Consider the following 12,970-nt stretch of genomic DNA (forward strand, 5'->3'; position numbering starts at 1 on the left):
ATGAAATGAATTTTCAAAGTGACAGTGAAGAGTGAAGTGAAGTGAAGTGACGATTCATTTCCCATTTTTTTGACATTTCAAATATGTTTATTTAATGAATTAATTTAATTATTTGGGAACGAAATGACTAATTTAATGTATTAAAACGCGCGTGTGACACACTCAACTAACATAGACTGAGTATGGGCAAATATATATGTTTAAAATACGGTATTAAATAGTATAGTTATGTAATAGGTCCTCATGAAAGTTTAGTATCGCAACAACAAATTCGACCAAAGTTGGGATATTTTTCAGATCCTTATCCCTTTTAAAAATTTAAAAATTACTCCAAAACTTTTATATTTCATAAAACACACTCATCATTTATTAATTCCAACTAATATTTATCTACCAAATTACACTATTAATAACTAAAAACTATTCATCTCTGCTATCTATACAAAACATGGCAAAAAAGGAACAATTTATTTTTGTTGTTGATTGTTATCAATTATTTTCAATGAAACATGTTCATTATAAAATGGCAATACAAACTTAAAGGTATTTTTAATAATTTTTAGAACTTATGGGTATATATCATATTTTTGAAATAGTCAAACATTTCTCCCAAATGCATAGTGAAACTTTACTCAAAAATGATAAGCGTTGGCTAATCCCGTACAAGTGTTCGTGATGAAGGTATTTTCCATAAGATTTCCAACTGTACTCCTTTATTTTTATTTATTAATTAAAAAAAGTTGTAGCTAAAATACCGCCAATGTTGTCAAATTTGTAAATTTCTTAAGCTTAAGTCTGGACTTCTGGTTATGATAAGAGTTGTGACTTTTGACTTTTAACTTATAAGTTACTTAAAAAAGTCAATACGACTTCAATTTCTAAAGAACTTATGCCCCACTAGAGATAAGTTGGATTGCTAAAGGACAGATTAAAGACCGCCCGTTTGAAGGGGAAAACGTGTTGTTTATTTGGATAACCTAAAGTTATCACCTTGTTTTTTCCTTTGACGAGTCCTTCAGAGTTTGTTCATTCAAATATCAAGAAGTCAAATTTAAAGAGGTCTTGCAGAATATATGGTATACAAAGAAACTAGTACACTAACATATATGCAAACACCTAAGTGTCACATAAATCATTTGCTGTTATGTGTAAAGGATATATGAGAAACAATTTAGTTTAGTATATAATAATTTAGCTAAGAGAAAAGGAGATAAAACTTGATCCTTCCCCCATTCTTCACTTCAGGATCTTCTTTCTCCAACAATCATCTAAAACGAATTCTGTATATCAGAGGGAAGTGTACCACCGTCATTAGACTATCTTCCAAAAGACAAATTCTTCGAGACTGAGGCCTCTTGTACGAGTGTCCTTCAAGTAACTCTGGGAATCAAGGATCCTTTCAAATATTCCTTAAATGAAAACATATGTAATTAAGTTCAATGAATACAAGGGGAGTAACTGTAAGAGAAAAAGAAGTGGGGAAAGGAGGCTTGTTTCATTTGGTTTCCATTACAGATGTGAATCAATGCTAAAAAGAGCTAGCAACATTTTGAAATAGAAAAGCTATCAACTCTCACTAAACTCCCAAGCTCAGGTGATTCCCTTTTATCGTAAAAAGGAAATCTGTTCAACCAACAGTTTGATATATAACCTTAAGTCATTGCTAACACTTCTCTTTTTGCCAAATAGGTGTTCTGTACCAAAATATTGAATCCACTTGTTCAAGAAAACTTGTCTTAGCAGCAAGCTTGGCATAGCCTACAAGTATAGTCTCTGAGTAAATAGACCACTCTACAACAACATACCCAATGTAATTCCACAAGTGGGGTCTGGGGAGGGTGGTGCGTATGCAGACCTTACCCCTACCTTGTGAAGGTTGAGAGGTTGCTTCCAACAAACCCTCGGCTAAAGTAAAGCATATCAAAGCAGATTTGAAAAGGAAATGCAGTAGTGAAGAAGCCATGATCAAAATAACAGAGAAGAGAAAAGTAACAACAACAAATAATATGATAACCGTAGCAAAAGAAACAACAACCAAATGACCAATAATAAAATCGAAGAATAAGACGATCATATTCCAGACTCAAGATTCTCAAATTTACTTTGATCACTGCTGCATATGGGGTTTAGTAGGAAGCAGGTCCCATAGTCTAGAAGGAATGAAGTTCCATTTCCCTCTATTTTGCGGAAACAAACTAACGAGGTTGTTACATGTTAAAACAGTGATCCTTCTTCTCCCGTTTTGTTCCCTACCAAACAACTAACTAGATTTGCTAAGTGTACCCTTAAAAATACATGGCTTTCTTAATCTTCCTCACTTCCTCAATACAAACAAGCACGCACCTACATACCTTGTATCTGTCAGATGCATCAATATTGTTCGAGAGATCTACTTGTAAGGAGCAAATAAGATTGATGAGTTGTGGCCACCAAATCCAAATGAATTAGATAATGCCACCTTAATATCCAGTCGTTCCTTTTTGGGACCAACAAGTATATTTGTATCCTGTTTCATTGATATTACATATCAGATGCGGTGATTACCAGGTCAATAAAGAGTAAAGCTGAAATAGTAAAACAGGGGAGACATGATATATCAAATGCTCTGTATATTCATGTCACAAAAGAATCTGTCTTGGTTGCAATATCAGAGCAAAGCCCTACTAATGCAGAAAATGTGAATCAAACTAATAGACTTGTGATTCATAACTCGTGAGTTTTTCATTTCCATAAAAGGCTCCACTATAAACCAGCTTTTGGCGATATAGTAAAAAATTCAGAGAAGTTGCAAAGTTAAACTTAACTAGCTGGTCAGCCATTAAGTGTAACCAACGGCATGCTCTTGATACAGCAAGCTTTCTTAGCAGTTTCATATGGTAAAATTCTTTATGTATGATGATATTCCATGCTTAAATGAACAAAAGATAAATCCTTACCACGCCTTCATCTGGGTTTTCAAGATTAATATTTGGATGAACCCAACCAGTTCGAATTGCCTGAGAAGTCCAATTCTAACCGTCAGTCAGCAGTTTCAGCCAGATAATTTTTGCAAGAGACACGTTTAAAAGTATAGTCAAGAAAGATTTACAGGATGAAATCTGTAATCATCAATCACCTTAAGAATAAGTTCTGCAACATCTATGTACTATCAAACTAATTTATCATTATCACAAATAAACTATAGCAAAAACATGTTACTGCAACATACTCAAGTAAATGTCCAAGGAGTGTCTATCCTCACCATCCTTTCCACTGTCAAGGCAGATTACAATGAAATTCAAGAACAGAGATGATACAATTAGAACTTTAATCTAACTTCAATTACACTGTGCAGCACCAACAAACTGCAAGGAACTATGTAGCAGCAGAAAATTGTCTTTGAATTATCTCAAAATAGGTAATCACTTATCCAAAAACAATCGCCATAGCTACTCTCGTAGCCAAAACAAAAAACTATACCCACATGGTAAAAAAATTAGATAAAGTTTGTCTCTTTTGCTTCATCAGTCAACATTTATTTAAATAATTTAAGTTGACAAAGTTACTCTACTCCCAGTTCATTTGGGTTCTTAACTTCAAGCTAGAGTAACTCACAGCAGCAACATTCACTGCAAAAAGCAACAATTTCTAACAAAAAATAAATTACCACTATGGAAAGCTCCCGCTGTGCATTGTTTCAAGGCTCCCACCAATGTTCCTTTGAAAATGTCTTCTACAGGCATGATTTTCTTCTTTCAAAACTCAGATTACATATACTTTTATGAATATGATGCGACTTCCTTGTACAAGTATGCTCTTTTTCTTAACAACAAAAAAAAAGTATGCTTCTTTTTTTTCTTTTTAAATTCAAACAAGAAGTTGGTGAAGATATGATTTTATCATTTTAAAAATAATATTACATCCTACAACTTCTATGGATGTCTTCTTTTAAAAGTTGGATTACAACCTAAACAACTATGAATTTGGTACCACCTAGCTATGAACATCTATACTATTAACTTAGAGAGAGGGCACTAATGTTGTTCAAAGGTGAAAAGTGTGGAAAAATGACAAGATAAGCTGAACTTCTACACCAAAGAAGTAATTGAAGCACGTGCTTTACTTAAGAGAGGAGTTGGTGAAGAATATGTGTTTGTCTTGTGTGTATATGTATGAATATACACATTCTGCAAGAGAAGTATAAAGACAAACCATTATCATGTGAACAAAGGAACTAAAAGAATTAAGTGAAATATATGAAATGAAAACTGTGACAATCAAGTTCAAACCCATACTAAGTTTCTGAGTCAAATGAAAGAATACGGTTGTAGATTTCTTCGTCAGGGATTAGCTTTTATGCTATAATTAGTAATTTTGAAGTTCTGATGACTAACATATTTATCCATTGATTAGGAATTAATACAACTTTTCTGTTAACATAAAACTACATCACCTTGCAAGAGATTTATTGGTTAGTGTTCCCTCAAAGTCATGTCTTGAACAAGCACACACCTTCGCACCTTGATACTTGCATAAAAGCACCGTTATGTGAAACATTGCCATCATTGCACACAGTTTCAGGACTAAAGCATGTACCCAAACTTTTTTTGATAGAACTAAATTGGTCATATACATTTTGTATAGCTCCTATATCATTTACATCCTACCTTATAACCACCTGTCCTGGAATTATTCAAAGATTTAAAGGTCACTCTCATTTCTTTTGGTAACGACAGTTTGAAAGGCCACTGTATTGAATATGAAACTTTTCTTTAACTTGACTCCAACTATCCATATTTTTGTTTTCTCCAGATCTCTTTTCCCAATTATTTGATGATAAAACAGTTAGTTACCTAGAAATTCATAGATTACACCCAAAAATCTAGTGTAGGTTAACCTGTTTACACACACACACAGACCTCAGAAGTATCATTACTGTCTAATACTTCCATGACATATTCATGGTTCTAATACGTAGCCAGGAAATATTTACAAAGTATACCTGAATTTCATGTCTTTTTCCGTAGTCTAAACATCAGAGAAGACCTAACCCAGGCCTAATGGAGTAACTTTTCTAGATAAAAAAATTCCCTAGTCCACCTGCACAAGTGCTTGCAAAATACCTGTATCGTGTTATCATTTATAACATCTGTAGACAACATTTCAGATGACAAATAATGTAGCACGGCCTATTTAACCTCGAGGCAAGGAATCATGGGTAACTTAATTTTTACTTTGACACATCGTCTTCTGACGGAGGATAACATCAGAAAGTCTGTCCGACGTGAAGAGTGTCATAAACTACATCAGGGCGCAATACTCTAAGCAACGATATATATATAAAAAGAACTCAATTTTGTATACCCTCACCTTGATTAAGTTGGTCTATATACCACTATTAACATTAAGGGCATCCTACTGTGGCTTTCTAGAGCGTACCCAGATGTCACGGCTAGAACTGGTTATTTTAGTAGCTTGCATTATCCCATTCCCTGGATGAACTTTGTACAAAGTGGAGATACCCATATCCAAGGGTAGGATTTAATGTCAAAGCGGTGCAGCTTTCAATATGATATTGCACATACATTGCCATGCACTTCATTTTTATGTATGCAGGTTCTACGCAAAATCGTTGCTGATACTCTTGCCAGGTTTATGCTCAACAAATCAGATTGGCAGATCAGAAGTAAATCATAACCCTTCTGTAAAGATATTCTTGAACTTGAAAGCAAATAGATTTTAAAGGATTGCATCAACACTTAGGTTTAGTTTTTCCAGATTCCAAGGTAGTTGATGTTTCTATCCCTACGAGTCATTTGTCTACTTGAGGTTACATTGACCAACAGTTCGACATCATCAAGACCAGGTGGTTAGGCCTTTACTAATTTTCCTCTCTGTAAAAAGTTAGCCAGTCCCTTTGCTTCCCCTTCTTTAGGTCCCACAACGTGCCATCGCTACTAATTGGCATAAATACGCATTTTCACTGGCAGCTGATATTAACAATCATGTATATTTTCGTTAATTTATTGTCTATTACATCAATAAGTGAACTCAGATTCAAAAGGAAAGCAATTCATGTCACGAAATTGTAAAAAATTGAAACTTCCCCAGTAAAACAGCTTCAGTTGTGCTCTCTGTATTAGCAGCCACAAGTTCACTCTCAAGAAAAAGAAAAAAAAAGTTCTAGAGCACACAAACAAATGAGGAGCCAAATTAATCTGTTGCTTCTTCACTTCCCCCGAAACGGTTGCTAAAAATAGTATGAGATGCTAATGACGTTATCTAGTTCAATTAGATGCTTACATAAATAACAGAATGATTTGGTCAATTCAACAGGATGACACCAAAATAATATCCAAATCACCCAACAGGGTACACAAGCAGAAATATCAGAATCTGCAGCCAGGAAATCTACTATGCAAGAAAATAGTTGGATGAAATGTTACACAAGAAACTAGAAAGCAACTGAACTGCAGCTGCAGCAAACTTTGAGGAGTTATGAGATAAAAGAACCTGAATAGTTGCCACAGCTTCAACAGCACCAGCAGCTCCAAGCAGGTGACCAATCATAGATTTTGTGGAGTTAACTCGCAACTGAAAATATAGAGCAGTGGCTGATTAAACAGCTGAACCAAAAACCTGAGAGGATTGGCATGGACACAGTAGTTCAATGAGAGAACTTCAATCTAACCTCTGGATTCTGGCCAAAACAATGAACAAGAGCTTGATACTCCTTAAGATCTCCTGCTGGTGTGGATGTTGCATGCGCATTAATGTAGTTCACATCTTCCTTGGATACCCCTGACTGAGCTAATGCCTTCTCTACACATAGGATGACTCCAGTTCCTGCTAGTTTAGAGAATAGAAGAGTTCAAAGTTTTCCTTTTCTCTATTGTATATCTCAGTAAACATGAGATTGTGCATTCTTATTATGTTAAGCTAAATTCTGTTTTGAGTAAGCTACAAATTGTGCAAGTATATCTGGCTGGTTTGGAAGAATCTTTCAACTACAATTATCAGAAAATACTAGAACTTGAGGAACTAGCCTTGATGGGTACAACTGCATCTCCAACTTAGGCAAAACAGAAAAAAGAAGCTAAGAATTAGTATATCATTTAAGTCACTACAACCAGGAAGAAGCAGTTTATTTCGAGATCTGCGGTTGACATGAGAAAAAGAATAAAGTCAAGCATGGCAAGATAGGTGGGCCACACAGAGGAGTCCATCAGGAGCTTTGTGTGACTCATGCATCCCATAAAAGGTAATTTTTATAAGATGTCAATAAAGGAGTTAATACCTTGTGGAACAAAATCTTGGTGACTAAAGAAAAACATGCAAGTTATAAGTCATTAGGTAAGAGAAGAAACATATTTTTTTTCAAATGAAGCCAACGTATAATCAAAGGATCAAATCCTATATATGGTTAGGGGTAGTACCTTTTATGAGATGGATGGATAGACAGATTCAAGAATATCTGCTGCTCTATTTGTTGGAAAAAACAAGGCACCAGATATTTAAGGCCATAGAAAGAGAAGATGAAAAGAGAAGAGGTTTGGGAGATGTATTACCCTAACCGTTTAGCCACACAACTTTCCCATCAAAATTTAGACCCTTCCAGAGTATAAGATGTATAGAGTGATGGAATCATATTTTGGAGGCCTCTATTTCGCAGCTAATAGTTGGAGGGGTAAATTAAACATAAAACGCTTCCGTTTCATCATGCAAAAAGTAAATCTTACATTTGATATGCCATCATTAAGAAAAGCAAGGCAATCCTAGATACAGAGAAGAAAAAAAGGGAAAAGGAGTCGGACAGGCCATCTAGAAATTAAGAAATTTCAATGTTCAAAAGTTTCTTTGATGTTGCCCGCCAAAACATACCTCTGTGTCGTTCCAATTTTATTGGATATCCCTGAAGGAACTGTCACCCAAAAACACACTTTTTAATTACAAAACATAACCCTATGTAATCCCACAAGTGGGGTATAGAGAGGGAAAGATGGACACCGACCTTACCCCTACCTTTGTGGATTAAAGAGGTTGTTTCTCATAAACCCTCGCTCAAAAGGAATGTCATCAAAGCAGGATTGCAAGAAAAATGACAACCAAATACCAAGATGCAAAGTAAATGAAGCAACAAATAGTAATACACATAGAAGAATAAGAAACTATAAAATCACTAAATAATGCTACTAATCATGAGAAGAGGCAAGGAGGAGGCTAGCCCCATATAGTACGAAAAATCTTACCCCTAATAACCTTGCAGTCTTGCATAAACCTCTATCACACTTCCAAAGGAGCACGTAATCTATCTGAGTCTTAGCCACCACACTAGCATAGGTCACCAGGTGCTCTTCCCACTATTGGAAGCTCAAGTTAGCTATGACCATCTCGAAAGCTTTCGCGCAATCTAAAAGGGAAACTCCTTCATTTCTATCCCCAAAACTAGTTTAATGGACATCATCCTATCATTCATCCTCCTAACCTATGTTACTCGGACTCTTCAATAATGTCAAGGGGTGCGTGTCGGATTCGCCAAAAGTAGTGTATTTTTGGAGAATCCGACACGGGTGCGGCATCGAAAGTGAAGAGTCCGCACAACTTAGCTCCTAACCTCTACCACTTGCTCCCTAAGTTCCTTGTCTACTAAAATATCTACTCCATTTCTACTCCTCGAGCTTCCTGAGTACCACAACTTCAACCTGTCTACATCCCTAGCCTTGGTTCCTACCCATTTGGTTTCTTAGACTCAAGCTACATTGATCTTCCTCTTCTTGAGAAATTTTCACTAACTCTATCTAATTAACTGTATCTTATTAACCAATGAAAAGAACCCCAACAACCGAATAGCTTCACAAGAGAACTATACAATTTTTGGATGAAAATTCCGACATATCTGTTATATAGATTTGTGTACCTGTACGGATACGGTAAGGATGTGCATAACCGTATAACTATCCGGCATGAGTAAATGCAATTTTTGCTAAGTTTTACTGAATTTAAAGGTCCACGAGAAGAATATTGATGTCACGCTCATTCAACATGGACACATCTACGCAAATTAAGAATATATTTTTTTTTATGACAAGGGAAACCCGCAGCCGCTACCTTTTGGGTGCGCACAGGGTAAAAAACCCGCTCCTATGCAATAGCTCGCAAACCACACAGGCGAGGTAACCCACACTAGGCAAGCTCGGTGCGACGAGCTCAACCCAGAAGGCAAACCCCTTGCTTTCAGAGACAAGGGGTTTCGAACTTGAGACCTCCAACATGGAAGTCCAAGCCCAAACCACTAGGCCACCCCAAAGGGTAAATTAAGAATATATATATGAGAGAAATTACCTTTAGGATGAGGCTCTGTCATGTGATAAGCATCACAAGTAAAACTTCCACCTAGAAATTCAGCATAGATTGTTGCACCTCTTTGCTGCTCATGAAATTTAAAAAGAAAACTTAAAACAATTATATGACCCGGGATTGGCTTTTTATCTTTCATATTCTGTTTGAGGATCAACAAGCGGGTGAGCAAGAAAGCATTTATTGATTTTGAAGCATAAATCACCTTGGCATGCTCAAGTTCTTCCAGAAGCAGGACACCAGCTCCTTCACCCATGACAAATCCATCGCGATTCTGTCCAGGATTAAGATAAAAATAAGAAGGAAGCAATTCTTACTAAATATGCTACACACACGCACAACCAGGAAAAGGATGGGGTTGAAATTTTGTAGTGCTATTGCTTCATCTTACAAGTCATTTGAATATAGCAATTAACATAAGCACGTAAGATGTATGCAAAAAGTTGAGAATCCCGTAAAAGGTCATGATTCTCTGTAAAGTGCATCCTATCGTCCATGGTGATTGGAATATCATATTTGCTCCGAAAGTACACTAAAAATATAAATATTCCACCAATATAAAACAGGTGTTTTTAATTCCTACAAAATATCTTGTATGCCTCTCTTCCACAAAGTTCACATGAGTGCCAATGGAGCTACATGGTCATAAATTCTGAAGAAAATATGCCATACAAGTTCAATTTCATGGAATGGAAACTGCAATTTGAGATATGCATAACTCACTCAGTAAACAAGAGAAAAATTCAAAGTCGAATGTTTCTAATTTCCTATTAGTCCCAAACTCAAGAACTGCAACAAGGAATAGCACAAGTACACTAGAATCACCAATCCATTCCACAAATATTTGTGCTAACAACTAGACAGAAAGCAGAGCAACAAGAGCAAAAGATTTACAAGACATTACACTATCCCAAGGCCGAGAAGCTCTTGAAGGGTCGGTATTTCTCTGTGAAAGTGCTCTGCAAGCAACAAATCCTCCCAATCCTGCAAAAGAAATAAAAAAACAAAATAACATAAAATTATATAAACAACAGTTTTACAACCTCAGCTTGATAGGCTAAACTTCTGGTAAAAGAGAACAGGTACATACCAATTGGTATAATTGCTGCATCTGATCCACCGCACAGCATCAAGTCCTACATTGTCATTGTGTAAAAAGAGAGAACTAAGCTACTAAGAATGTTAATTCTTGGAATCATCTGTCTATGCATAAGGAACTCTATGAACAATGGTAAGACGAAACTGAATCCTCTGCTTCCTACAGCTTTCTATGACTTAAAGGCTTGAAACTTACAGCTTCACCTCTAATGATGTGGTTAGCGGCATTCAATATGCAGAAGTTGCTTGTTGCACATGCTGTTGAAATTGAATAATTTGGACCCATCCATCCCTGCAATTGAATTTTTAAGAAGGCTCACAAATCTGGGCGTTACTTAATCATACATCACAGCTAATAACTGAAAACTTAAAACTTAAAACTTTGGCTAACCAGGTCCATGGCAAGCATGGCAGAACCCATGTTTGTAGTTGCAAATGGGACACAAAAAGGATTCATCTTCCTATAGGAAACCCTTAGAGCCTCTATTGCATCATTAAAAACCTGCTCAAGTAAAGCAAATCAGTTAGTGAGTGGTCACTTATCTTGGTTCTAGCAAAGACTCCTGGTCTGCATAGGGATTCTCTCTAAGGAGATTTTGATGCATGGGCAATCATGTACAAGCCGTTGCTCAATTATATTTGAGATGTTGGAGACCAAATAGAGCTGATCCCAGAAGCACATAAATAACAAAATAAAATGGAAAAAGAAAGTTGGCATATTTGACCAGCGAAATTTTCATCAGATTTGTGATTAAAGAAAAAGAAAGTGGATCACCTTCATCCCACCCATAGCAGAGCCAATTAAAACTCCACATCTTCTTTTATCCAATTCATTCATCATGTCTTCAGTAATTCCACCATCTGAGAGTGCTTTCTTACCAGCCGTTAGCATGTAAAGCATGAACTTGTCCATTCTTTTAGAAAGTTTGGGTACAATCCAGCCATCAGTTGAGAAAGACTTGATCTCTCCAGCAATTCTCTGTGATATGTACCTCATTATAAACATCTAAATAACTAAAGTTGAAGAAAACAAGCCCAAGAAAAAGACGTACTGTTGGATACTGAGAACAATCAAAAGCTTCTATTTCACTTATGCCACTGACACCTTCAAGCAGGTTTTCATAAAACGTGTGGGGATCATGACCAACTGGTGTGGTCACACCCATCCCTGTCACAACAACTCGCCTTTCTTTGGTTGGAGGTTTCTTCTTTGGTGCAGCCTCCATGGCCGATTGGGAAGCAATTGCCATTACCTCCCCTGGTACAAGGAGCGGCCAAATACATCAAAATCTATGTAAGAAAGTTGATAACTTGAAGGAAAGCGTATTAGAAAATGATGTAGAAATTCACAACTTTGTAGTTCTGTGGCAGTACTCCAAAGAAAATCCATTCGTGTAGCTTGATACAAAAGACGGATAATATTTTCCAAAAAAAAAGATTCCATGATAAAATCATTTTCTAAAATTTGGTCATCACAAGGTAACCACTTTCTACCCAAAAAAAGAAAGGGGGACAATGATTTCCTTTACGTCCAGCCAATTACTACAACTCTTAAACTTGTTCCAACAAGCTGTTTTCAATCTCTAATACTAAAAAAAAATATCACACAACATTATGCACATATTTTATCTTCCACCTTGTATGATCATCATAAGCACCTATTTTTTAATACCCAACCAAACTTTTGAAAAGAACCAACAAATGGTTTCAAGTATGAGAAAATACACTAATGGTAGCCCAAAGAAACAACCAAGAAACACAGTTGAAAGTGTTGAGGCATGATCTCGAAATCCAACAAGAAACCAGTTTGCAGGCATTAAGCAACAAACAAATTGCATGATCTATCACTCTTTTCACATGACACGCAATGCCAAAATGAACAAGTCTAGAATAATCAATAAACCCAATTCAATTTCACCAACCTGGGTCTGTTTAAAATGTAAAAAAACAAATATAAGCACACACTCACTAACTAGCTATAACAATCAACCATGCAACCTTGAGAATAAACACACTCCAAAATAACAAATGCATCTCCAATTCTAACCAACCTTAATTTTAACGAAACATATAAAAAGGGGCACGAAAAAACCATCAATCAAGCATAAAGGTAGAATTTACCTGTTTGAGCAGAAGAGATACTTTTTGTTGGGGGACGAGTAACTGCGGATCCGGTAAATAGAAAACAGGAATTGGAAGAGGAAAATCCAGTAATGGTACGGTTAGGTTGAGATAAGAAGGAAGAAGAGATTGGAAATGTAAGAGGATTATTGGATTTGGAGTTTATGAAAACCCCTTTGGTTGTTTTACTTGGAATAGCCCATTTGCATTTAGACTTATAAATCCCAAAAAAACCATGTAATTCATGCTCCTTTTCACCAGGAACTGACATGCATGACCCAATCATCCATGACGATACCGTCGATGACGCCATTTTTCTTTAAATTCCGATCAAACTATACAACCCCTTTAGAGCAATAACAATGGTGAAAAATGCAGAGGGCGGAGAGTTCAGTTCAGAAAAACTTTAGAGCGA

At 36.2% G+C, this 12,970-nt stretch overlaps 1 protein-coding gene across 3 annotated transcripts; it reads right to left on the reverse strand.

Moving 5' to 3' along the window:
• Window positions 1–1,041: 1,041 nt before the first annotated feature.
• Window positions 1,042–12,964, reverse strand: LOC102591472 (3-oxoacyl-[acyl-carrier-protein] synthase II, chloroplastic-like). 3 transcript variants are annotated; one of them, XM_006353720.2, is made up of 14 exons: window positions 12,556–12,964; window positions 11,487–11,692; window positions 11,210–11,413; window positions 10,826–10,936; window positions 10,631–10,726; window positions 10,427–10,472; window positions 10,241–10,320; window positions 9,542–9,610; window positions 9,322–9,406; window positions 6,671–6,825; window positions 6,493–6,573; window positions 2,937–2,996; window positions 2,352–2,506; window positions 1,042–1,409 (listed from the first exon to the last, which is right to left on the reverse strand). In XM_006353720.2, the coding sequence occupies exons 1-13, from the start codon at window positions 12,866–12,868 to the stop codon at window positions 2,390–2,392; spliced, it is 1,623 nt and encodes a 540-aa protein (XP_006353782.1). In that variant the 5' UTR covers window positions 12,869–12,964; the 3' UTR covers window positions 1,042–1,409; window positions 2,352–2,389. The 3 variants fall into 3 exon arrangements, with proteins under 3 accessions (XP_006353782.1, XP_015166954.1, XP_015166953.1); XM_015311468.1 differs by having other exon boundaries at window positions 1,042–1,408; window positions 2,349–2,506; XM_015311467.1 differs by having other exon boundaries at window positions 2,344–2,506.
• Window positions 12,965–12,970: the final 6 nt, after the last annotated feature.

This window comes from Solanum tuberosum, unplaced genomic scaffold, assembly GCF_000226075.1.
Source record: "Solanum tuberosum cultivar DM 1-3 516 R44 unplaced genomic scaffold, SolTub_3.0 scf00157, whole genome shotgun sequence".
Classification (NCBI taxonomy): Eukaryota; Viridiplantae; Streptophyta; class Magnoliopsida; order Solanales; family Solanaceae; genus Solanum; species Solanum tuberosum.